The 26,850-nt window shown below is 35.8% G+C and overlaps 1 protein-coding gene across 1 annotated transcript; it reads left to right on the top strand.

Annotated features, from left to right (window-relative positions):
• The first annotated feature begins 680 nt into the window (after nt 1–680).
• LOC145688013 (uncharacterized) lies at nt 681–25,630 on the top strand. The gene is made up of 2 exons (XM_081761681.1): nt 681–820; nt 24,487–25,630. The coding sequence occupies exon 2, from the start codon at nt 24,504–24,506 to the stop codon at nt 25,467–25,469; it is 966 nt and encodes a 321-aa protein (XP_081617807.1). The 5' UTR covers nt 681–820; nt 24,487–24,503; the 3' UTR covers nt 25,470–25,630.
• Nucleotides 25,631–26,850: the final 1,220 nt, after the last annotated feature.

The following is a 26,850-nucleotide window of genomic DNA, read 5'->3' on the forward strand; positions in this document are numbered from 1 at the left end:
CATTTCGTGATCCTGTAAACAATCGGACCAAGAGTAGGTTAGAATGGATTAAACAGTTTTAAAAAATACTAATGAAAATTTAAACGAACAATAGAAAGTTATTGGGAAGAAATATTGAAAGGGGAGCAGGCAGTCTCTTAATATCTTATATCGAAATTGAATGATGATTAAAACTTTAAAGTAATGATAGAAATATGTTGATTCCTCTTAACATCACTGTCAATGTATAGGAAGAGAGATTTATCAAATATTCCCTGTAAGAAATAATATCCAGTTGCAAAAAAAAAAAAAAAAAAAAAAAGTGTTTTTGGTGCATGTGTTACATGCGAATCGCCAAAGGTGGAATATAATTGGAGTTTGAAAGATCAAATATATGTGCTATTCGACTGTACAGCTCGATCTATCAATTCTCCATGTTTGAAAATATTACGCTTCTTTCCCTCTGTAGTATTTATTTACTATTTTTTATTATTTAAAAGCAATACAGATGATTCAAATAATAATAATATTTTTCATTATTAAAATGATTTGTTGTCTTACTACTAAATTTTGCATCAAAATAATATCTTTTAGTAAGTATTTCTATTAGCAAAAATAGAGCTATCTATGTTTGCGCATGCGTGAAGGCGTCAATGGAGGTATATAAAAGAGGTAGTCACAATGAAACTATCATTTGTACAGGCGCTTTTGTCTTGTGTAAAGCTCGAAACAATTACTAGGAATTTTCATTTTGCTTCTGCGCATGCGCAAGTGTAAGTGAGTGTCAAATCAGCAAGGCAGCGTTTGCAGCATCCAAATTGTTTTGGAAACGACAGAGGAAGTAAGCTAGATAGATACCTTAAACTTAATTTTAGAGTACTTTTCGTTAACATTGTTTACTTTTTAATTTGTAATTTTAGTTTTTTGTTAACAATAAAATCTATATTACTTTATTTTTTGGCCCAATTTCTCACTTTCTGAGAGTATATATATATATGTGTGTGTGTGTGTGTGTGTGTGTCGGGGGGGAAGGTATTCTCCACTCATTCTTTCCTACATTTTTTTGTTTCTTTTGTTACTTAGCCTTTTGCATCTGTACTTTCTTGTAAAACATCTTACTGTCCGGCTCAAACCTCTAGACGTTTGCGCGCGAAAGCCAATGGCGCGTAAGAGCGACGTTGTCGGATTTCATTTCCTTTCGTGTACAAGTATAACGTGAAAAGTTTCTTTTGTGAAACACAGATAGAAGAACGAAGTAAAAATGTTTCAAACCGAGAAGGTGGAAGAATAAACACTGGTTTAGATTGACTTGTATATGAAGAAACTATCTTACAATAAAATAATGAACCACTGTATGTAGAATCATGCTTTTCTCCCCTAATTATTTAGAAACAGTTTTTTTCCTAATCATACACTAACATTCTATTAACAAAGACATTTTTGAGTGCAAATAATATTTCTCTCAAGCATAGAGTATTAGACAACCTCGCGTAATTTTCATTAAGCATTGCAGAAAAAGTGAGCACGCCTTAAACGTCAAGAGGTTTGAGCCAGACAGTAGTTTCTTTTTTAGTCATTATAAGTATTTTCTTAGTAACCTTGTTACTACTCTGTATTGATTGTTTTACACGATACTTCTTTAGTGCTCGAAACTTTGTCACTGTATAAAACGCCTACTCGATGTTTCCTCAAACTCTATTATCTAGTTAATACATTTTTATATTTGATGAAAACTCTCGGAGAAGACAAAACATCGCATTAAAAGAAATGTGAACGTGCATTAAGAAAATATCTATGATTTGTATTGTCATTTAAATTAATAGAATGAATCTATTGTGCGATGCGTGCCTTTTTTTATGTCTTTTTGTCAAAAAAAAGTTAATACTTGGAACGTTTTCTCTTAGTATTAGGTACACAGGACTTTGTTAGAAATTTAACTTCCATATATTGCATACTTTACATATGCATAGTCTTCATAACTTAATACTTTCATCAAACTAAGATCTATTATTAGTAGTATTAGTATTAGCCGTAGAAATTTTAGTTTTGCTGTTTTCTCAAGTTCCGAGTTTAATATTTGTGAATGTAAGTGACTTAGAAGTTTCCTTCAATGATAATTATGAAAGAAAATATTACTACCCAAAATTATAAATTGAAAACGTATGACATAGTTTCTCTCTGTGTGTGTGTGTGTGTATGTGCGTGTGTGTGTGTGTGTGTGTGTGTGTGTGTGTGTGTGTGTGTGTTTGTGTGTATGTCTGTCTAAAAAGTCTCTTATTCCTGTCTGTTAGTTATTACAACTTACACGTTCTGCTTCTGCGATAAACATTGAGCAATTGTAAGTGGTTGTCGTTTTGAAACTTAGTTTCCATAATTGTTTTGATTTAAATCTATCAAGAACTTCAACAACATATCTAATTAGTATAAGCATTTAAGACTTGCAAACATTGCGCGTACCTGCTGAAATTCAAGCAAGTGAGTGCGTGTTCCAAAGATGACTAATCTCATCAAATATGTTCATTTCGTTTTAATGTTCTCAAATACTTGATATCAAACAGAGATATGTTTTTCTTCTTTTCTTAAGTCCCAATGAATAAATATTAAGAGTAACATTTAACTAGACTATGTTTTAGGATACAAAGGAAACTTATAGTAATACGTGTCTCTATTAATAGACAATTACGGTAATTAAGTTTCCTAAAACTTCTTTTTTCTTTCGATTGCTCTTTATTCAGTACACGTCATCAGCTAAAGTTATGTTATTTTTAAAAACTCCAAAATTCAATGTAAAAGAAACATGAAATGAAAAAATGAAAATGAAATCTTTTTACGTCCCACGTTTATGCCGGTTAGACTAAAGGAGACGGTGATGATGAGTAATGAATGAATTGGTGGAATGAAGAAAGTGAGAGGAAACGGGAGAACCCCGAGAAAACCCACGCACACGGAAAACATGAAATGACGTCTCATTATTATACCCAGTGGCGTATTTACGATTTTGTTTCGGGGGGGGGGGGGCTTCGCTAACTTTATCCCTGGAAATTGAAAATTCTGCAAGATATTTCCTTTACTTTAATATAGTAAATAACATTTCGGAGGAAGAGCTTAAGCCAGAAAGCCCCCCTTAAATACGCCATTGATTATACCCTTTAGGTTAAAAGAGACCTGTGATTAATGAAAGTGATATGTTATGAAATAATTGGTGGAATTATAATATCAAGGAAACGGGAGAATTCCAATAAAATGTACGAATGGTCTTGTCCACCACTAAATTGCGTAGTAGGGGATCGAGCGGTGGCTCAGTGGTAGAGCGCATACCTCTGATGCGGGAGTCCCTGGTTCGATCCCCACCCAAGTAAGTTTGTGGTGGACAATATCCTGTCCATGGGTTTTCTCTGGGTACTCCCTTTTCCTTCCCCCTTCTCATTCCACCAATTCTATCATTCACTTGCTTTAATCATCGTCTCCCTTATCCTAAAGGGCATAATCGTGGGATGTTAAACTGAAAGATTTTACTTAATTTCCCTTTTTTCAATCTAACCAATCAAATTCGTCACTTTTCTTCTCTTTTGTGGTTTCTCTGACAAATACTCTTCCCAATACGGTTAACTTTCGACGGCATTCCGTAAGCATTAAGACGATATCCGGGACAAGCAAACCGTGACACCGCACGAATGACAGCAGCGTTGCCAAATCGATCGGATTTAACCGAAACGACCTTCTATTTTTCTCCCCTTATCATACACACTCTCTCTCTCTCTCCCTCTCTCTCTCTCTCTCTCTCTGTCTATCTTTTCACAGATTATTTTGTCATCTCTTGTGGGAATCCAACATATAATTTTATCTTGTCCGTTTATGAACTTCTGTTACCGAAAAACTTTTGGATTAATAATTGGCATGAAGGTAACTAATGTCTATGCTTCTTGATTCTGAAAGAGTGTCTTCTGATCACGGAAACAGTAATTGAACCATCTCACCGAATAACGCTATATGTTACATTTCAGTGAATTGAGGGAAAAAAGAGAAAACCTGTAATATATTCCTCGGCTACAGCATTGTTTCACTCAGAGACCAGTTTTTCAGCATACTAGTGATATCGCATGGGCAATGAACAAATGATACTTTCAATGTGTCTGTTATGTTCCGTACAGCACTTGATTCCATTAGTAACGCTGTACATTCCAAAAAAAAAAAAAAAAAAAAGTGTCATACAACATTATTCGGTAGGATGCTTCAATTAATGTTTGAAAATAAATGTTTTTGAAACGTAAAATGAGTGATTAAATATTTTCTCGACTTTTACAAGATCTGCAACACTATTGAGATGCGAAACTTAAAACTGTGCATTAATGTTCTATTTATACACTAGATCAAGAGTTAGACAACCCTAGATTAGCGGAAGGGCCACAGTAGCTCACTGATAGAGCGCTTACCTTTGGTGAGTGGAATCCCTGGTTCGATCCCCGGCTAAGTAAATTTATTGTGGAAAACATCGTGTCTGTGAGTTTTCTCGGGGTACTCTCATTTCCTCCCACTTTCTCATTAAACCAATTTTTCCGACATCGTTAACTTGCTTTGGGCATAAATATGGGACGTTAACTTGAAAGATTTCATTTAATTTCATTTTTCCAATCTAACCAATAAAATTCGTTAATTTTGTTATCTTTCGTGATTTACGTATATAAATGTTAATTAACAATTCTACTTTAGGTTGACCACACCTAATTTTGACACGATACAAATATGGTCTATCCAAAATTTCGGAAATGTATTTTACGGTTTATATGTTTCTATTTTAGTTGCTCTATCTAATGTTTGGTTGTCCCACCTCAATTTCCCAAGGTTTAAAGCATATATAGCCTACCCAAAATTAGCCATTTTGTTTTATTTTGTGGTTTATGTACCTCAACCCTCCTCCATCATTGTAATTTAGATAGGTCCATCTACATTTTGAAAGGGATGTAAGTGTGACCCATTTTTTGGGGGGGGTAATTTTGCTGCATTTTGTGGTCTATATATCCAAATTTTAGTTGCTCAATTTAGTTTTTGACTGGACCATACAAATATCATAAGAATGCAATTATTCCCCACCCAATTTCTGACTTTTTGTAGTTTGTTTTATGAACTCAAAACAAGTAGCAGTGTCACATGGATACCACGTCAAGAAGTTTGGTTCGTATAGCGTGACATTTTTTTTTCAATTGTAATTGTAACCGAAAGTAATGCTACAATTTCCGGCTTAGAAAGATTAGAGCAGAAATGTAATTTACTCTCAGAAAACTTAAGTGATTGCAGAAAACCACTATTCGCTATCTGTTACCGTTTTCACTCTAAAACGATCAAAGTTAAAATCGAAAATGGATAATTTCTGCTATTTCCGGTTTCAGTAGAGATGTATTAGAGTAGATACAGAATATATTTATGGAACGCTTAATTCATTATATATATATATATTACGGTTCTTCTTATATGGACATCAACGCTAAAACCGGAAGTGGTTGATTTCTACCAGTTCCGGTTTGAATAAAGGTTTAAGAGGAAAGATAGTACCTATTTCTAGAAGGCTAAATCGACCACAGAAACAGACTTTTGCTGTATCTTATCGTCTTTAGTCTATGTGGATCAACATTGAAACCGGAAGTTGCAGTGTAATTCTATCACTTGTGGTTTTAGTAGAGAGTTAAAATGTACATAATAATATATTCCTTGGGGGACACGGTGGCTCAGCGGTATAGCGTTCACCTCTAGTGTCGGGGTCCCTTCTTCGATTCCAGCTCGTGCCAAGTGGACTTTACGGTGAACAAACACCGTGTGTGGGGGATTTTTCGATGATCTCCCGATTCCTCCCACTTCTTTCATTGCACCATTGCATTCATTTCTCATCATTACCGTCTCCTTTAGCCTAGCCAGCATAATCGTGGGAGTTTGGCTAAGAGCATATAATTGGAAGTTCTCACTAACTACCTCTATAAAAATTGTAGTGGAAGTATCACAGGATTGTGAAACTTGCATATTTTGATAGAGCACATACTAGTTCCTTAGTGAAGTCTTGACTCGACTACGGTAGGTCCCATAGTTTTGGAGCTATGGACCTCTAAAGTTCAGTTTTTCATGTTTTCGGCAGCCTATAACTCCGAAAGGAAGCATTTGTGCACCCAAGTTAGTCTATACTTTTTCTCTTATCTTGGTGTCAGGAGTCACCTCCCAAACGTTGTCTGTGTTGTTTTGAAACACCCTATATATATATATATATATATATATATATATATATATATATATATATATATATATATATATATCCACATTTTAGTTGTTCCAGTTTTTGTTGACCCAGCTAATTTTAGTTGTTGAGGAGATCTGAGATCGATTTCCGGTTGAGCTAATGTAGTTCAAATTCCTCATTAAGCAATAGGTCTACATCTCATATAGCCTTCAGTGGTCAAAGGGACACTGAACTTCAATCCAACCACTTCAATTTGTCAACTTTGTTCTACTTCATGATTTGTATATGTTAGCGCACCATTATATTTGAGTTTGATCCATCAAAATTTTGACAGGAGTGCAAATATGCCACACCCATTTTTTATATTTTATGGTTTATGTATCTAAAAAATAAGTTCATCGCCCTAATTTTGGTTTCTACTACTTCCAGTTTTAATAGTAATACAATTAGTGAGACAGAACCTATACTTGTGACGTTCAACTCTTAACAAAAAGTCGTTTCTTTCTATCTTTTTCTTTCTTATTGAGATGAATAATCAAACCTGAATTTATATATTGCTTTTACTTTTGATTTCAATAGAGGAATGAAGTCTATCAAAAACTGTTAGTATTAGGATTAAGATTAAGATTTTTTTTTTTTTTTTTTGGCATCTACAGCCATGTTAACCCGTCACGTATGAAGGATGACGTTCCTCGACTAGCACACTATCCCGGAAAAGGGAAGGAAGAAAGGATTGGGGAAGGAAGGAAGCGGCCTGGGACCTATATGTTAGGTATCATCCCAGCATTTGCCTGGTATCCATGAGGAAACCTAGGAAAACCTTACTAAGGTTTGCTAGTCTGAAAATATTTTATATTTTTGCGAACGAGTGTCCCCATTGGGAATCGAACCCGGGACTGCTTGTACTAAAGACAAGAACGCTAGCGATTACGTTACGCAGGGCTACCATATCAAAAGTTGTTTTATGCTACCTATTACGATTTTTGCTCGGTTTGGGACCAATATTGTAATTTACTGTTTTTCTTTCCAACAAAGCGATATGGTCAGAATCTAATCTGTTCTTGTGACCGTGAGTTCATGTTTCAAAATCTTGCTTTATATCTCCGTTTATGCTATTTTGCGGACAATATGAAAATCAAAACTTCTATATTTCTACCGCATCTACTTTCAATAGAAAGATGAGAGCGGAGAATGAATATATTAGTGGTTAGTTCCGTTGTAGTTTAACGATCTTTTTTTTCAGAACGGAGGGTTTATGAGACGTACACCTACACTCTAACGCGCGATCCGAAACACATGATCTCTCATGGGGAATCGGATCCTGGTCTCCCACACCGGTAGTGAGTACACTAATCATGGATTTCCCCAGGGCTCTAATCTAGGTCCGTTATTGTTCCTTTCATTCATTAACGATCTTTCTGATCTGCTAATGACCTCAAAATATATGGTAGGATAAATACCAACCACGACTGTCTCAATTTACAACGTGACATGGAAAATATTGCTAATTGGTGTTCTGTTAACAAAATGTAAACATAAACAAATGTAACGTTTTATCGTTTACCAGAAGCAAAAGTCAAATAAAGTTTAATTACTCAATGAATCAAATCTTACTAAATAGATTAAATTCAGTCAAATATCTTGGAGTTACATTTGATACAAAACTGGAATTTAATAACCATATAGAGAACATAGTTAATGAATCTCTCAAGATGTTAAGGTTCATAATTAGAACTGGAAAGGAATTTAACAATTTTACCACACTTATTATTCCTATGTCCGATCAAAACTAGAATATGCTGCTGTGATCTAGAACCCATCACAACAGTAATACCGACACCAACTGGAAAACGTCCCATCTAAATTTATCAAATACTTGACATACAAAGAACTGGAATCTATTCTTATTATTAAAACTATCTAACATTAATAGACAACTTCTGTATCCCTACACTTGAACCAAGGCGAAATGTGATAGATATTTTTCTCCATAAAATAGTACAAAACGAGTTTAATTGTACGTATCTCATATCAACATTAAATGTTCATGTCCCGACACTTAAAACTCGTCCCGGTAACTCTGTCCTGTTCTGTTGCAAAAAAGCTAGGACCAACGAATTATTGAAATCACCAATCTGGAGAATGTGCTCTACTTATAACAAAATATGTATCGAACACAAAGAAATAGACATATGTAATATGAACTATATGTTTAAGAAAACTATCGTAAAACTATGTGCGAAACTGGCAATTCCGTACAAGCGAAAAACGTGCTTTTTCTTCATTTACATGGAAGAAAGACGTCATCGTAGAAATTCATCACTTAAAGCCATCAAATTGTATACACAGTTAGAGATTCAATCAAATCTAATCACATAAGAAGCTGTTTATTATTATTATTATTATTATTATTATTATTATTATTATTATTATTATTATTATTATTATTATTATTATTATTATTTTCAATACGAGGCGTTTTGCAGGGTCAGATGCTGTGTAAGTTCGAGAAGTATATAGTATAAGTAACTCAAAACCCCTTAACGTTAGACAACCCGCATCACTCTTTTATGTTGAAAGTTGCATACTTTTCCATTCATGTTAAGAACGTCAATTCTGTTGGAGCCCATCTATTATAAGCGCGCTCTCGGAAAATGTGTGAAACATACTTCGGCTCCACCCCCACCGCCCTCTTATGGAGGAAACCTTCCCTTCGCTTTGGGGAAAGAAGTGAATGACATCGACTGTGTTGTCAATTTGTCATTCAAAAATGTCGTCTTGGTGTACGGCAATCCTGTCCACATCCAACTATTCAAGAATCCCGGCAACAGTAACTTGTCCCTCCTCTTTCGAGGGGAAACACAAATCGACAGCAGCGCCAGCAGGGGTACACTTGAAATAGAAAGGCTTTTGTATTATATATGACGAAAAATGGTTTTGTGGTCTGGATTCAGTAACCCAAAAAACTGTTTTCGACATGAATTGAGCGTGTAAGAAACAATTGTCATGGGCTGCGGTGGCTCAGTGGTAGAGCGTTCACCTCTGGTGCTTGGGGTCCCGGGTTCGATCCCAGCCCCCGTCAAGTGAACATTGCGGTGGACAAACAACGTGTGCGTGGGTTTCCTCGGGATTCTCCCGTTTCCTCCCACTTCCTTCATTTCATCATTTCATTCATTTTTCATCATCACTGTCTCCTATAGCCTCACCGGCATAAACGTGCGATGTAAAACTCAAAGATTTCATTTCAACAATTGTCATATCTGACTTTGTCCCTCCAATCAAACCGAGTGGAATAAATTGACGATTTTATGTTTCAACATTGATCACCACTGAGCAAACACGATAAGAAATAATAAGACGCATATAGTTTTTTTAATCAATTCAGGCTTCCAATAACAGATACTACCTAGGTATTCCTATCATTATATACTTACCAAAACCGGAAGAATCAACAATACAAAACAGCTTTCAGTTTTAATAATTACCTTCATAAAGCAAAAAGGTCAGAGATATGGCTTTCTGGTAGGGTCCGCGCATGCAGCGTCCCCAAAATAATGGCATCTTGATTTTTATCTTTCTATTCAAATGTAAGAGGTGAAAATGTACGATTTGTGATTCAATACAGATTTGCTATAGTGAGGAAAGCATTTGTGTTGTATTGCCGTAACACATGAAAATCGAAAACAAAAATACTAAAATATACTACATTTGCTTACATTTGGTTACATTGCACTACATTACGTTAGGTTACACTACATTACTCTAGCTTAGGTTCAGTTGTAAGTCAGTTACCTTCAAAACAGAGGTGTGTGAACTTTTACAATTTGTAATAGAAAATTACGTACTACGTATTTGCGTATAAATACGGCGGCCGGATGTAAGTCAATAAAAACTATAGTGCAAAAAGCACAAACCTGTGCTGGGTGGCCACTAAAAAGCACGAATGTTATTTAACCGAGTCAGGGTAGGGCGGAATTGGTTGGCCCACGTAATACCGCGGGGATGGGCCCAATGGAAGCAGACACGTCAGCGACGGTGAGTGCGCGTGAGCGAGGGTATTGAAAACAGATGGGTTTTGCCTGGCTTCATACTAGTAACGCTCCATTTGTAAGCAGTAAACGGTGTCTTTCACGCAATTTCAACAACTGATGCTCGTTACTTTTATAGAATTCTATAAAACTCAAAGACAATGTCACAACATTGACATATACGCGAAGTTTTCGCAATGCATTTTCCGCCACTAAATCATAACAAGCGTATCCCTTCGCCAAAATAGTTCTTCCTCCTCAGTATATAGTGCCGATTACAACATCAAAAGCAGCCTGCACCAACCACTTTCTTATCTTCAACTATTCCCCTCACCTGGTTTTCACTCACTCTTCTTCAAAAACCAAAATAAATTCTCCAATCCACCAGAGGCGTCATTTAGGGGGCAGGAACTGGCAATTGCTTCCTCCAAGAGTTTGAGGAATACATATACTTCAATCGATTGTCTACTATACTAGTACAAAACGTGAAAGTCTTATGTCAGTGGTGCTCTTGTCCCCCTAAAGCAAAGTAAGAAATGACGCCCCAGCAATTCACTCGGTAAATTTCTGAAAATTGGTCCGACAATACAACATTTAACTCGTGAAGAACGGTGATACTGAGAAGCAGTTAGTTTTACATGAATTCAGTATTGTAAGAACAGGCTCCATCCGCGATTTCATTCCTCTATTGAAAGGTTAAAGTAGAAATTACTGACACATTTCCGGTTCCAATATTCACTTTCGTCGACCGAAAAACTTTAATAGGGGCTAAGAACGTATTTTGTGTGTGTGGTTAGAAACCAAACAATTTCAACAAATAGGATCCAAAAAATAATATTTCATCTCAGATCTTATTTTTCTACTGAAGCAGGATGTAGGGATTAGGAATTAAATTTCTGGGCTTTCGATGGCCATGTTAGCCGGTCTCACATATGAGAGATGACATCCCTTGGCGATCATATTACCTAGGGAATTAAATGGGAAGAAAGGAATTCGGAAGGAAGGATACGGCACTCTTATGTTAGGTACCATACCGGCACGTACCCGGTGCGAATATGGAACACCAGAAAAACCTCACCCAAGATGGCTGGCCTGAAAAAGCTATTACACCTTTTCGACCGAGTGTCCTCACCAGGAATTGAACCCAAGATCGCTCACACAAATGGGAGAACGTTAACGACTACGCTACGAAACCGGATGAAGTAAAAATACTAATGCAACGTCTGACTTCAATATTGATTCTGTATAGACATAATGTGCAGTAGGGTCTCGTCAGTTCTTCTAGCTCAATAAAACAAAAGTAAAATTAAGAATTCGGGAATTTGAAACTGACAAGCTTATCCCAGGATTTTGTAAACTAAAATCTTTAGAGCAGAGGCAATGGGTTTGTGATCTGTGTTGCTTAACAAATTAAATTAAATACTTTTCAATTGGATACAGATTGTGATATAAGAGAGTAAAAAGAGGGTGAAAGAGAAAGGATGAACTTAGAATAGGTAAATGTCTACACAGCGCTTGCCTGAAACATTCGGCTATTCTCCATTGATGATTCTCTCGGTATACTGTCGTCTATCTTCAGGACCATGGTATGGGTTATGGACGGCGAAGAGCTTGAACAGTGGCTCGGTGCGGAAGCAACAAAATTACGATAAACTTATAGCGTGAAATGACTTGGGAGTATGATAACTTCCTAATAACCGCATAATTCTTGTCGTCGTTGATTAAAGAATACGCAACTAATATGCGTTGGCCTTATAAAAAATGGGAAGTTCCAGGTGCCGAAAATCTGGTGTCGTGGAGAATTGAATACTTTGGGGCAAAAACCCGTTGAGTCCAAAAAGTGAAATTGTAAACGACATAGCTTCACCAGGGTTTCTCTTCATCTGATTTGCTTCAAACTTGGAACATATATACTAGACCGAAAATAAATCGACACGTATTTTCTTTTTTGTTTCTTTTGTAAAATATGTTAAGGGGGCAAAGGGCCCCTTTTTTTTAAAAAAAAGGTCCGATTGACTAAAAGGGCCACTTTAAAGAAACGAAAGTCTGCCTACTCAAAGATTACTTCAAAACAGGAAATACAGGTTTTGTCGTTTTCGCCAGAAAAGGGTTGCAGGGGCAATGCCCCATTCGAAATGACATAGGTCCCCGCACCATCCTTACGGAAATTTGACTTTGGTTGAATTGCTCGAAACGCTTGGTTGAAATATGTTGTAGATATGGTGTTCCTAAGAAAAAGTATCAATGGGCACAACCATTAATCACTGAGCGTCTGGCCACTACAGGGCCATTTTTTTTAAACAGCCAAAAATAACGACATTCTGAATTTCAGTAAAAATGGCTGAAACCGTAATATGATGTAGATATTGTGATACTGAGAAAATGTCTTAATGGGAATAACCACCAATCACTGTTCGTTTAGCCACTAGGAGGCCACTTTTTTGAAAGAAGCCGAAGATAGTGACATTCTGGATTTCCATGAAAATGACTCGAACAGTGATATGTTATATTCGTTGTGATCCTGAAAAAAGTCTCAATAGGCATAACCACCAATCACTGACTGTTTGGCTACTACAGGGCCATTTTTGAAAACAGCAGGAGGTAACGGTGGATTCTGGATTTCGGTGGAATTGCTTGAATCCGTGATATGTTGTAGACATTGTAATCCTGAAAAAGAGTCTCAACAGACACAGCCACTAATCACTGACCGTTTGGCCACTGCGAGCCCACTTTTTTCAAAGCAACCGAAAATAGTGACGTTCTGAATTTCGGTGAAAATGACTGAAACTGTGATATGTTATAGATATTGTGATCCTGAAAAATAGTCTCAATTGACACAACCAAAAATCACACATCATTTGGTCACTACAGGGCTACTTTCTTGAAAACGGCCGAGTATAACGATGTTTTGGATTTCGGTAAGATTGAGTAAAACAAAGATATGTTGAGGATCTTCTCATCATGAGAAAAAGTCTTACGGACACAACCATCGAATTATGACCGTTTGGCCTCTACAGGTCCAGATTTTTTTAAAACAGCCAGGTATAACGATATTTTTGATTTCGGTGTAAATGAATGAAACTGTGATATATTGTAGATGTCGTGATCCTGAGAAAAATTGTCTAGAGCTTCCCAGGGGTTTCCTTTGCCCCGCAAGATGAACATCTGAATGTTGTCTATACTTAAATGATATTGGCCGCTACTCTCCCCATCCCTCCTCTGGGTTGTGGGATACAATTTTTCAGGGTTTCATACAATTCTACCAAAATTCCAGAGTACCCTTACCTTCTGCTGTTTTAAAAAATGTGGCCCCGTATTTGCCAAATGGACACTGATTGGTAGTTGCGCCCATTGAGACTTTCTCTCAGGATCACAATATCTACAACATATCATGTTTTCAAGCAATTCCACAGAAATCCAGAATGCCGTTAGCTCCAGCTCGTTTATAAAAAATGGATCTATAGTGGTCAAACGGTCAGTGATGGGTGGTTGTGCATCTTGAGAGTTTTTCTCAGAATCGCAATATCTACAACACATCACGGTTTCAAGGAATTCTACGAAATCCAGAATACCGTTACCTTCTGTTCTTTTTTATAAGAAGAAACGGTAGCCCTGTAGTAGAGACCTGCACTGGCCGGGCTTGGGCGGGCCGACTCTGTTATTTCTTTGAGCCGGGCCGGGCTTGGGCGGGCCGACACTGATTTCTCTTCAGGTCGGGCCAGGCTGGGGCCGATTAATTGCAATTCTTTAATAATTATTGACTTTCGTTAAACGATAATTGGAATAAATCTAAACGTTGAAGAAGTGTGCCCGTGAAAAATGTTACAAACAATGCAATAGTTATTTACAGTTTGTGTTACTTAGCGGCTCCACTTTCACTATAGAGGATTGCAGGCATTGCGCGGTAAATTGAGCTCTGACCTTGATCTTCACTGAACCCAAAATATGACAAGGAGGGGTGAGAAAGTTTGGCTTGTCGCTAAACAATATTGCCATCATCACTTTATGCTAAAATCAATAAAGTTAGATTTTTGTCACAGGAAATGGAGTTTTTGTTCTCTTGATGACAGCAAAGTTCTAGGAGGCAATGGTACCATTCGGGAGGCAAGCGTTAGGTTGTGAACTAGAGTTTAGAAAATGTTTCTGAGGGTTAGGTCAAGTTTAATACTAAATTTTGAGAAAGATTGGGGCTCGAGCTAAAGTTTTTAAAAATTTATCGGGCCGAGGTCAGGCCAAAAACTTTTAAAATTTATCGGGCCAGGCCGGGCTCGGGCCGAAAATCTCCAAAACATTTCGGGCTCGGGCTGGGTTGGGTCTAGGTACATTCGGGCTGGATTGGGCTCGGGCCGAAAAATTCAGCCCGTGCAGGTCTCTACCCGGTAGTAGCCAAACCGTTAGTGAATGGTGGCTGCGCCTGTAGAGACTTTTTTTCAGAATTACAATGTCTACAACATATCACGGACTCAAACAGTTCCACCGAAATTCAGAATAACCTTACCTTCTGCTGTTTTTATAAAATGGCCCTGTAGTGGCCAAACGGTCACTGATTGGTGGTTGTGCCTATTGAGACTTTTTCTCAGAATCACAACATCTACAACATATCACAGTTTCAGTCATTTTCATCGAAATCCAGAATATCACTATCTTCGGTTGCTTTCAAAAAAGGGGCCTCCTAGTGGCCAAACGATCAGTGATCGGTAGTTATTCCCATTAAGACTTTTTCTCAGTATCACAATGTCTACACCATATTACGGTTTCAGTCATTTTTACCGAAATCCAGAATGTCGTTATCTTTTGCTGTTTTCAAAAAAAGTGGCCCTGTAGTGACCAAACGGTCAGTGATTTGTGGTTGAGCCCATTGAGCTTTTTTTTAAAAAGGAACACCATGTCTACAACGTATCACGGTCTCAAGCAATTCCTTCGACACCCAATTTCCGTAAGAATTGTGCGGGATCCTTTGTCATTTCGAAGGGGGCATTGCCCCTGCAACCCTTTTTTTCTGGCGAAAACGACAAAACCTGTATTTTCTACTTTGAAGTCGTGTTTGGATAGGCAGAGTTTTGTTTCCTTAAATTGGTCCTTTAATCAATCCTACTCATAAGGCTAAACAAAAGTTTAATATCTACGGGTATTTTTCTAATTTTGTCATACGTAGTTCATACTGAAAGAACTTGCTGCACCAGTGGATTGGGGGCTCTATTGTAACGTATTCGTGATGGTTACATTTGTACGTCATTCGTTGGTTTCATCGCAGTGCTTCAATCAATACCAAATATACAAAAAAAAAAAAAAAAAAAAATCATTTGCAAGATTGGCGAGTAGTACCAAACATGTGTAAGTCATTTCAGTACATCGAGCTGCGACAAACTTTGTTGGTTTGGTCGTGGTATTCCAAGAAATAACATATTTATATACAAACTCAATTTTCACGCTGGCAGCCATATTGGATTACAGATTATACTCTTTGATATTTTGTGGAAATCTACTATTAACCATAAACGTTCGCTTCTCCAACACCAGTGGTGTGAGCTGGATATGCGTTCGATACATAGTGCGGCATTTTGAACTCAAGATGTCGCGTTTTTGAACATTTTGAATATTTTAGTCACTTACTAATCAACATTAATGCCAAATTTGTTTTCCTAGCTTCAGCAGTTTGGTATGCTTATCCTTTCTTTATAGGTTTTAAGCGACCATCTTGGATTCAAGGTGCCCATAGATTTTCAATTAAGCTTTTGTTTATATTTTCACCCACCGCAATTTTTGACAGGGTTGTCGTAGAAGGTCGAGACGTGCTCCATCTTCTTTCACTTGACAACAGCTTTCAAACGATGTCCAACCTCTCTTGCCATTTGAAACTTTTTAGTTGGACCCCACCAGGACCATGTAGGGACCCTGGGACAAGATGTTTTCACTTAAATTGTTGTACTTTGAAAATAATGCCACACTTCCTTTCCTGTTTTCACATTTGTCTCACCGTTTCCGATTTATAGTGGTGACCATGGACTTTTCAATTAAGTTTTTGTTTACAGTTTGACCCGTCGCTATTTTGCACAGGGTTGTTGTAGAGAGTCGAGACTTGCTGCATTTTCTTTCATTTTACAACAGCTTTCAAATCATGTGCTATTTAACCCCCATCGCCATTTGAAAATTTTGAGTTGTACCCCGTCTAGGACCCTACGAGGGACCCTGGGACAAAGTTTTTTACCCCAAAAAGTTTGTCGTTGGAAATGATGGGATACGTGTTGGCCGAGTTTTCCATTTACCTAACCGTTTCCGAACAAATGACTCGGTTCATACTATTGTGCCAGATAATTTTTTTGTAGTTCTTACATTAGAAAATATGTTGTAACTCACGATATTCCGCCCGGTGGCACGTATAGCTTTGGGATTCGTCTAGTTATAACATATCAAATGCAAACACAATCGTCTCGTTCGGATCTCAGCGGAGCCACTGCGTGACCCTTCCTTGTCAGATAGGTTTTGATGCTCTATCGGATGCAGGGTTCAAAATTGAAAAAAAATCGCAAATAACAGACAGACATAGAGAATTCAATAACGAACTTTTTAAGTTCGTTGATAATAATAATAATAATAATAATAATAATAATAATAATAATAATAATAATAATAATCCACTTATCATTCTCGCCGATTATACTCCAAGTAGTAATAATGATTTGCGAGACAGAGAAAACATTCGCTGTATTGCAAAAAAAAAAAAAAAAATATTTTATTTATGTGAGTATATTGTATGTGAGAAATTATTATCCTATCATGTTACAATTCTGTGTACTTTCAGTTGGGTGACTTTCAAGTTTGGATTCAAAAAGAAACTTTTTTTTTTAATTAAAAAAACCTCAGCCATTATGCATAAATGCTAACTTCCGTAAAACTAGTTATTTCAATGTTTCGTTTTAAATTTGGAACAGTTAATAGATATGTTATTTAACAACATTGATGAATCATATATTAATTTGGAAATTGGATTTTAATTATTATCACAAGCTTTTCTTTATAGATAAAATAAATTAAATGTAGTTACATAACTCATGAAAATATTATTTGCAATTGAGTGAAGGCAAAAAGCTATATTATTCAACTGGATATCCAACCGAGAAATTTAAATAATTTTTAAATGTTACTAGCTGAGCCTGCGCTCTCTACACAGCGCATCATTCACATATGAGCATGAATTCCCTTGTCATTCCTCATATCTGTACATGTCCCTTTACAGACACAAGTGAAACAAGTCTTGATAAAAATCGCAAGGGGTGCCATCCCTAACAGCATAATTACATAGCACGCATATGCCTATTATGTTCCCTCAGGTACGCTCATGTCCAAAATGATTGTCGCATGTCTATAAGTGTCTTCTTGTAAGAATATAATTCGATGATGATTTTGCAGGGCACTTTTAATACTGATACAATGTGTATAATCGGGAAATGTATATTTGTGGTTAATTTCATAGGAAAAGAATTATAAATACGAAAATTAGAATGAATAAAACAAAATGTTGCAAAATGGGCAAGAAAGTTTTATTTTCGTTTTCTTGTTCTTATTCACTGCTCTTTTGACATGAAATTTGCCACATACATGTCTTTGCCGATTATACACATATTAACATTATAAGAAATACCGGGCGAATTCGTTATCAAATGATATTCCAACAACGACATATTTATAGACATGCGACAATAATTTTGGACATGAGTGTACATGGGAATGTGTCCAGTATGTGCCTTATATACTTCTGAGAAAGAAATCACATGGATAGCAAGTGATATTCACAGTCTATGTCCGCCCCTAGGCACATGCCTGACATGTACCTAGGGAACGTCAATGAACCACAAAATATGTTAAATCGCCTATGTGCGTAATGTGTTTACATTAAGGTGAGACTAAACAATACTTTAAACAAGTAAAAAAAATGTAGAGCTACCCTGTGGTGGGCGCGAACCACCAACCTTTGGATTACTAACCGTGTGCTCTTCCGACTTGAGCACAGAAGCGACGAAGAGAACATCCCTTGTAGAGGGACAAATTTTTGAGGTCTTTTGCATTCGGCTAATCAGAGTGCTCCTTTAAAAGCATATATTCGACTATAACCGTTTGAAATCAGATTAAGTCTGCTCGCCATATAATTTTATAACAAATTAACGAGTGTATATTTACTTTATCTCATGGTTCTTCCATATTCGCTTTCAAATGATCGGCGACAGTTTCCCTCTAATAAAGTTGGTGCGTTTGTTGCTTCTAGTACACAATTGCTTAGAAAAAGAAGCAATAAACGCATCAAATGTGGGAGAAGAATTTAGAACACCTAAATGCCTAGCACATCTTGTGCAGTTAGGGTATCTGAAACAATATGTAACTAAAGGACGTACCTAAAACATGACAGATATATGTCCCAAGTGACGACATAAAAACAAATGACTGTTAGAGTGCGAAACTCATCCCAGATATATAAATGTTACATATGTGGTACATAGTTGCAAATATCAATTAGGTGTAACAAGTACCTAAAACTGTAGGTAGCTGAAGTACATACTTAGCACATGAATATCGTATGTGCCAAGTGTCGGGTACCTAAAAAGTAGCTGGGACACCTAAATAGCACATGGCTAGCACATCTTGTGCTGTTAGGGATGAAGGGGAGATTTTTTTCGATTTTTCAATATCTCGCACCGTTTGTAAGATTGAGCCTACTTTCAGTTGGAGTTTCCAATTCATATGTGATCTGTATTTTCTTTTTTTCTTGTGTGCAGTATGTAATAAGCAAATATATTGCATACACAATTAATTATAATGTAAGTGATATATGGTGTTCATTGGGCGAAACACTCCAAACAATAAAGATTCGTCTTAGCCTGGAGAAATAGTTATCTTCCTTTTTGCATTAACATTTGGCCATAAAACAAACGCCTGAGAGGTATACACCCAGTACACAATCATGTTATGTTGGAATGTATAACTCATAGGATATGATTTTTTATTTCAATACTTCCAGTATACCCCTAAAATATGTAATAAAGAAATAACGACCACATTTTTTAAATATTCAATTAGAACTGGACAATCTACACAAAATTTGAAATCGACCAGTGAAAACGGCATGTTTCTAGCACTTGTGGTTTTCGAGATCTCATTGTCGAAAGGGTTGGAGACAAACATATAAAATTTTCTTAGGAGACAAACATATAAACCTAACATTTTAACATATAGATATCTACTAAAAACTATCATTTATGAATGGTTTGTACTTTCCAATGTCTGTAATGTCTCAAACGTATTTACTGAATTTCCTGTACGTGTACCATAAGAAATTCCTACATCCGCTTGTGACATGATCCCATAATTAATTTCTGATTCATGTGATGAAGTTTATTTTCCCTCGTTTTCGGTAACCTAGTAAGATAGTGAAATCGGCCCTTGATCCAAATTGGGTCGTTATTGACCCAAAATGTTAGTTTTGACCTAAAACCACCCCCCAAAAAAAACTTTCGGCCTTTACCCTAATCCCTTACCGAATTATCTTATCATCATGCTCAAATTTCAATATTTTAAAATTCTGGTGAGCGTGGTCGAAATACTTTGAAAGTTTCATGCATCGTAGACACTATGTAGGGTTAAGTGTGATTTTTTTTCAAAAAAATCTATGCGTATTTTCTTGTCTTTTTTGCGTGTTAAAAACTTCAAAAAATCGTAGAAATTGTTTTTGGGGGACACGTTTCTGACTTTTTGTTTAAAATGTTATAAATTAGGTAATACCCTTAGGTACGACATATATATATATATATATATATATATATATATATATATATATCGTACCTAACGGTATTGCCTAAGGGTATTACCTAAGACTATATTTTGGGATTTGAAAGCGATGGTAACTACCAAAAATTTAAATCTGAAAAAAAGCGTTTTTTAGATTTTCGACCATTTTAGCACCCTCAAGGTCAAAACTTTGAACATTTCTTTGCCAGAGTTCACGATTTTCCTTTCTCTTTCGTCACTAATTTATTTAAAGCAGTCTCTAAAGTTGAAAATATTCCAATCAAGGAAGCCAGCGTTGAAGATTGAATGAATTTTGGCAAATTATATGGTGTTTGGTTTGTGATTTGTACTCATTATCAGAGAATATTTATGTGTTGCCCATTGCTTTCTATGTTAAAATAAATTAATATTAGTAAATGAATTTATTCAAACGTATATATGTAAAATGAAAACACATTGATATAGCTATAATCCAAATAACGTTTTACTTGTTTTTCTCTTAAATTAAATGTGTTTTGGTTTTAGTTTTTCAACTCTTAAACTTTATTTTTGTACATCAAAGCTCGTGATTCTTGAATTTATAAGATTCAATTGATTCAATTGCAAATTGCGGTGCAATCTATATTATAAAATTAAAAGTGACTATGTTTGTGACTCTTAATCTCTTGAACCACCCGACCGATCTCAATCAAATTTTTGACGTAGATGCGGGTTTGGCCTGGAAGTGTTTCTAAGTATTCACTTTGAATGTAGAACTTAGGCGATGGGGAGGGGGAGATAGAAAAAAATAAATACAACTTAATAACTCTTGAACCAAACAATCCATCTCGATCAAATTTTCAACATAGATGACGCTAGGGACTGGCATGGATTTTATTATTTCGCTTTGGTAGAACAACGTAGGCGAGGGGAGGAGGGAAAATAAAATATATGAAAATGAATAAAACCACCCGACCGATCTCGATCAAACTTTCAACATAAATAAGATTCGGGCCAGGATGTTTTTGTCATTCCACTTTTACGGTGCAACGTAAGGGAGGGGGAAGATATATGTAACAAAATAAAAGTAACTGTCTTTGTAACTTCATCACGCTTAAAACATCCGACCGATCTTAATCAAATTTTCAACATAGATGAGGTTCAGACCTGGGGTGTATTTTATCATATCACTTTGACGGTAGAGCTTAGGGTAGGAGGAGGGGAGAGATATATGAAAATGAATAAAACTTAATATATCTTGAACTACCCAACCGATCTCGATTAAATTTTCAACATACAGTAGATGATGTTCGGGCCTGTGATAATTTTTATCATTTAACTTTGTTGGTGTAACATAGGGAAGAGGTAAGGATATATGACTGTCTTTGTGACTTCACAACTCTTGAACAACTCAACCGATATCGACCAAATTTCCAACATAGATGTGGTTTGGGCCTGGAATGGTATTTATCTATTCACTTTCACGATAGAGCTTTGGGGAGGGGAAAGAAAAAGTTAAAAAGTGAATAAAACTTAATAACTCTTGAACCAAACGATCAATCTCGATCAAATTTTTAACGTAGATGATTTTCGGGCATGAGGTGTTTTATATTATTTCACTTTGACGGTAGAGCTTAGGATTGGGTGAGGGGAAAGGAGGATACATTAGAATAAATAAAATTTAATAACTCTTGAACCACCGAACCGATCTCGATCAAGTTTTCAAACTAGATGAAGTTTTAACCTGAGATGCTTTTTATCATATCACTTTGAGCGTATAGCTTAAGAGAGGAGAGGAAGAGACATTTAAAAATGTTCGAAAATGACCGATATTAGTGTCGAATTTATAGTTTCTGACAAGTAAACCTTACGTTTGGGTGAATCGAGTTGCTGACTGAGACACATATGAGAAAGTAGTACTAAATGTGGTCAGTATTTCAGAGAAGTTGTAGGTGCGAAGCTCCAGGGGTTTAGGAGATACAGCTACCAGAACATCACATGGAAGTACAGAAGAGTCTTCATACAGTTGGAGGTAAAAGCTCTGTAAGACCTCTTGTAACGACAAAAGGTGAATAACAAATATATGGGTACATATTAGGACTAGAGGGAAGTCATATAGCAAGGGTATACCTGACGGCGGTCATCTTGAAATCCACCATTTTGAATTAAGGTTAAGTTTGTAAAATAGGAAGAGGGTCATTTGATACATGATTTAAGGCGCAAATTTAATCAGAAGAACAATGGTGACGTTAATTTTGATTTACGCGCAATTGGTAAAAAGTTACAGGGAAATTAAATATTGTAGCAGCATATGTATTAGTAATTTACCCCACCTTGTAAATTTTGAGTTTATGATAATAATTAAATAAAAAGCAGGTGGGTAAGTATTAGATCTATGGTAAGAGTTGCCTTGATGGCGACCATGTTCAAATCGATTGCCTTTGTCAGGTGTGCTCACTGTGAGCAGAGCATTTGTGCAAGTCATGCACTCTTTTCTGAACTACATATTGATTGTACTAATTGAGGACTTTTCTGGAAGAAAGACCCAAGTTCAATTATGACTCAATTCCACTTTGGTCATTTTTCCTTAAATTAGCAACTTGTTTATGCGATAACAAATGTTGGTTAATGATAAAGCAAAAATGGTTATACCGTTGGATTTATGGTAAAATTTGCTATTAATAAGGTGTCACTGTTATGTGTTTTGTTTAAAACTTTTGTCTGATTCAAAATGTCGGATTTGAACATGGCCGCCATCAAGGCAATTCTTACCATAGACCTAATATTTATCCACCTGCTTTTTATTTAATTATTATCATAAACTCAAAATTTACAAGGTGGGGTAAATTACTAATACATATGCTGCTACAATATTTAATTTCCCTGTAACATTTTACCAATTGCGCGTACATCAAAATTAACGTCACCATTGTTCTTCTGATTAAATTTGCGCCTTAAATCATGTATCACATGATCCTCTTCCTATTTTACAAACTTAACCTTAATTCAAAATGGCGGATTTCAAGATGACCGCCGTCAGATATACCCTTACTATATGACTTCCCTCTAGTCCTAATATGTACCCATATATTTGTTATTCACCTTTTGTCGTTACAAGAGGTCTTACAGAGCTTTTACCTCCAACTGTATGAAGACTCTTCTGTACTTCCATGTGATGTTCTGGTAGCTGTATCTCCTAAACCCCTGGAGCTTCGCACCTAAAACTTCTCTGAAATACTGACCACATTTAGTACTACTTTCTCATATGTGTCTCAGTCAACAACTCGATTCGCCCAAACGTAAGGTTTACTTGTGAGTCGCTGAGATTAACAGTGTTCCGATGCTGTTTAAATCCGAATTTAGTTTCGTAGCTTGGGAGAGGGGGAAGTATATATATATATATATATATATATATATATATATATATATATATATATATATATATATATATATATATATATATATATATATATGATAGAAAATGACCGATATTAGTGCCGAATCTATAGATTTTCAGGTCGTTGAAATAAACAGTGACACTTCTGATGCCGTTGAAATCCAAATTCAGCCCCGCAACTTGGGGAGGGCGAAGTATATAAAAATGATCGAAATGACCAATATCAGTGTGGAATTCGTAGTTTTCGGGGTCAGTGAGATGAACAGTGGCACTTCCGATGCCGTGCCCCGCAACATGAGGAGAGAAGGGAGGTATATTAAAAATCATCGAATATGACTAATATCAAAGCGCGCTTTAGTAATAGTAAAAAGTGACTGACTAGCGGAACTTATTACTTTGTTTTCTTGATTTAACCCAGTGAAGCGAGTAATGTAAGTGTCCAGTTGATGGAAAGCGAAGCTCATAATGATGTAAAAGGATAAACAAATATAAATTTAAAGCGAAACGCATTTAATAAACATTACGTAATGCGCTCCAAAAACTTAACGGAAAATCATCTAACTTTCGTACATCTCTTAGTAAATATATCGACTTTTTCTAGTTTTTTTTTTACCCTCCTTGTCTAATATGTTGGTCTGCAAGTATCTAGAGAAATTTAGCGTGGTTATAGTGTCCTGTATGAGTATTTCTTTTTTCGAAACAACTCGTGTTTCCTTAACTGTTCCTCTCATAATATTTTTACAGGTTCTTGACTCTAAAAAGACGTCCGATATATTAATCGTCACGCTTATGAATGAACATTTGCTGTTGGTCTCTTCTAGTAAACCATGTTTTGTTTCACTTTGAACGTTCTTAATCGAGATTTGGAAGATATGTCCAACAACATTTTCTTCTCTCTTTTTACAGAAAAGTAACCTATAAAACATGTGCCCTAATTTAAGAATCTCTTTTCATTTGAAGTTGCATAAATGTAATGAATTTCTTATACTCAGAAAAGAAGTGTTATATGTGTGCTGTGTATTAGTAGAAGTTCAAAATTTATTTATGAATTAGTAAAGTTTATAATCTTAAGCTTATGTAAGGTTCTTTTTGTATTTCAGATTGGCCTCGATTGAATATGAGGGCTGGGAAGAAAATCAGATCATTTACCTTATTCAACCCTGAAATAGCTACTCGTGATGCTGTTATGAACTTCTACTGGGTGATCACTATAGTAATCTTTGTTGTTATGGTTCCCAGTATCACTATCGCTTGCAAAGGAATGAAGGATGTCTTTGATCTTGATAAGACCATCGCTCAGGTGAACGCTCCCGATATACGTTTTGTTTTGGTCCGGTCCGAAATTATCTCATTCCATACAAAATCAGGAGTGATCGGTGTCCATTATGGCATTAGAGAGAAGCTGATTATAGATCAGTATTGGTATGCTTTCATATGGGTTTTGATTGCGATTCTAACAGTTGTTATGTTTCTACCAAATTTCATATGGACTTGGTTTGACAACGGCAAGATGGAGAAATTTCTTTACCGCATTGATAAGACTGTTTCATCTCAAACCCTGCTTAGGGATGTTGCAGATATGGTTGTTGGCAAGATACATAAATTCAGATTTTACGGAGGCCTGCTTTGGGGTTGTCATATCTTCAATCTAGTTGGTGCTGCACTTTACTTTTTGATATCATATAATCTTCAAAGACACGAAGACAGCACATCAACTTTTGAGAAAATGTTCAATGTGAATAGTAGCGTGTGTCAGGCCATTTCCTACTTCTTCTTCTATTGTAGTACCATCATGATCACAATTAGTGTTATTTACTTAGCATTTAATGTGGTACTGTACAATTTTATTTGGGTCCGTGCTTTGTATATTGGTTGGCTCTTCAACAGTGATGACGGAAGAGCTATGTATCGTCTTGCTAAAACAATATCGTTCGATGAGATGGTTTTCTTGCTCCTGTTGCGTAAAAACATAAATCCAATATGTCATGAGGGATTCATTTCCCACCTGTCAGCTATTCTATCTGGCTACCAAAATGATCAGTCGACTTGCAAAACATGTATGGAGCGACGTAAAAACCAATGATTTGTAACAAACTATAAAAAAAAGTGTGTATGAGAGTCTTCCTTGATACCTTGTGAACATATGCAAGGCATGGTCCAAGAGATTTCAGATTTAACCAAAAAAAAAAAGTGATCACTTGATGTAAAGATTTTATTAAATATTTACATGACAAAGATATGACATTCTTACGAAACTTGATCCCGATGCTCATAATGATGTAAAAAGATAACCAAATAGAAATTTAAAGAGCTTTTGGTAAATATATCAAATGATTGGGTTTAGCATATTGTGTACCTTCGAGCTACTTTTTTTTTTTTTTTTTTTTTTTTACATAAAAGTATTAAAGATGGCTAAGAAATGTAATGGAGGCAAAGATGTGCGGAATAGCTTTAAATGGTATCATCTGAAATTTGTTTATATCAATGAACATCAAGAGAAATGAATGTAGCTTAGTTCAGTAATTATAGAAATGTAATTGGTGTAAAAAATGTGAACTTCGACTATCTCACTGCTAACGATGATCTGGTAGAAATGACAAAGTCAAGACGAAATAATTAGTTGGTAACATGTAAATGTTAATCATTGCATTGTTGAAAATCAACTTAAAATCCAATTATGTATAGTTTTTATATATATATTTGTGTAATTGAAACAACTTATTCCGAGTGTTATTCCACTATGTTTGCTTCCAAAATAACACTTTTAATTGTAATTTTGTTTCTAGAAAGAACAATTATGTTTTAACTGGTGATTAAAAAGTATGACTTGTACTTTATGGAATTAAATGTGAGTATCGACTCTTGCACGGCATTTATTTTTCACTTGTGCCTTATGGAATGGCAATTTGTTAAAATTCAGATAGTTCAGTTGATTGGATACAAATTAGGGTACAGCGGGGTAATTTGAATAATTTCAGACATTTTCTCATATATCTCGGAAACTGTAATTGGTATTCAAATGTAAAATTGTGAACAAAAACTTTGAACCTTACTATTACTTAATATTTTTTCTTAAGATAGTATCTGAGATACATCGTTGTGAAATTTGGGTATTCAATTTCCCCGCCGAAATTTCGAAAAACGTAAATGTGAGGGGCAATTTGAATAACGAGTGGGGTAATATGAATAATCAACAAAATAAACAAGTCTTATACAAATAATAATGTATAAACTATTTAATAGTTAGATTGCAATTTCTACGGTAGTTGAAATATGCTAGTTTTGAATGAAAAGAAGTAGGCCTAGGGCCATTCCATCGTCACGGGCAGGACATTTACACTACATTTTTGATGCTTTAAAGTTGTATATTTCTTAAAGTACAACATGAATTCTGCTAATTGTATGATATATGAGCAGTACAGACTTAGGAGTATATGTAGCTGATGTTTTCAGTATTTTTTTCT

The sequence above is a fragment of the Thermobia domestica genome, chromosome 6 (assembly GCF_964235325.1).
Source record: "Thermobia domestica chromosome 6, izTheDome1.hap1.1, whole genome shotgun sequence".
Taxonomy (NCBI): Eukaryota; Metazoa; Arthropoda; class Insecta; order Zygentoma; family Lepismatidae; genus Thermobia; species Thermobia domestica.

Excerpts from the sequence above, each read along its gene's own strand:
- LOC145688013 (XM_081761681.1), top strand. The coding sequence starts at position 24,504 with ATGAGGGCTGGGAAGAAAATCAGATCATTTACCTTATTCAACCCTGAA.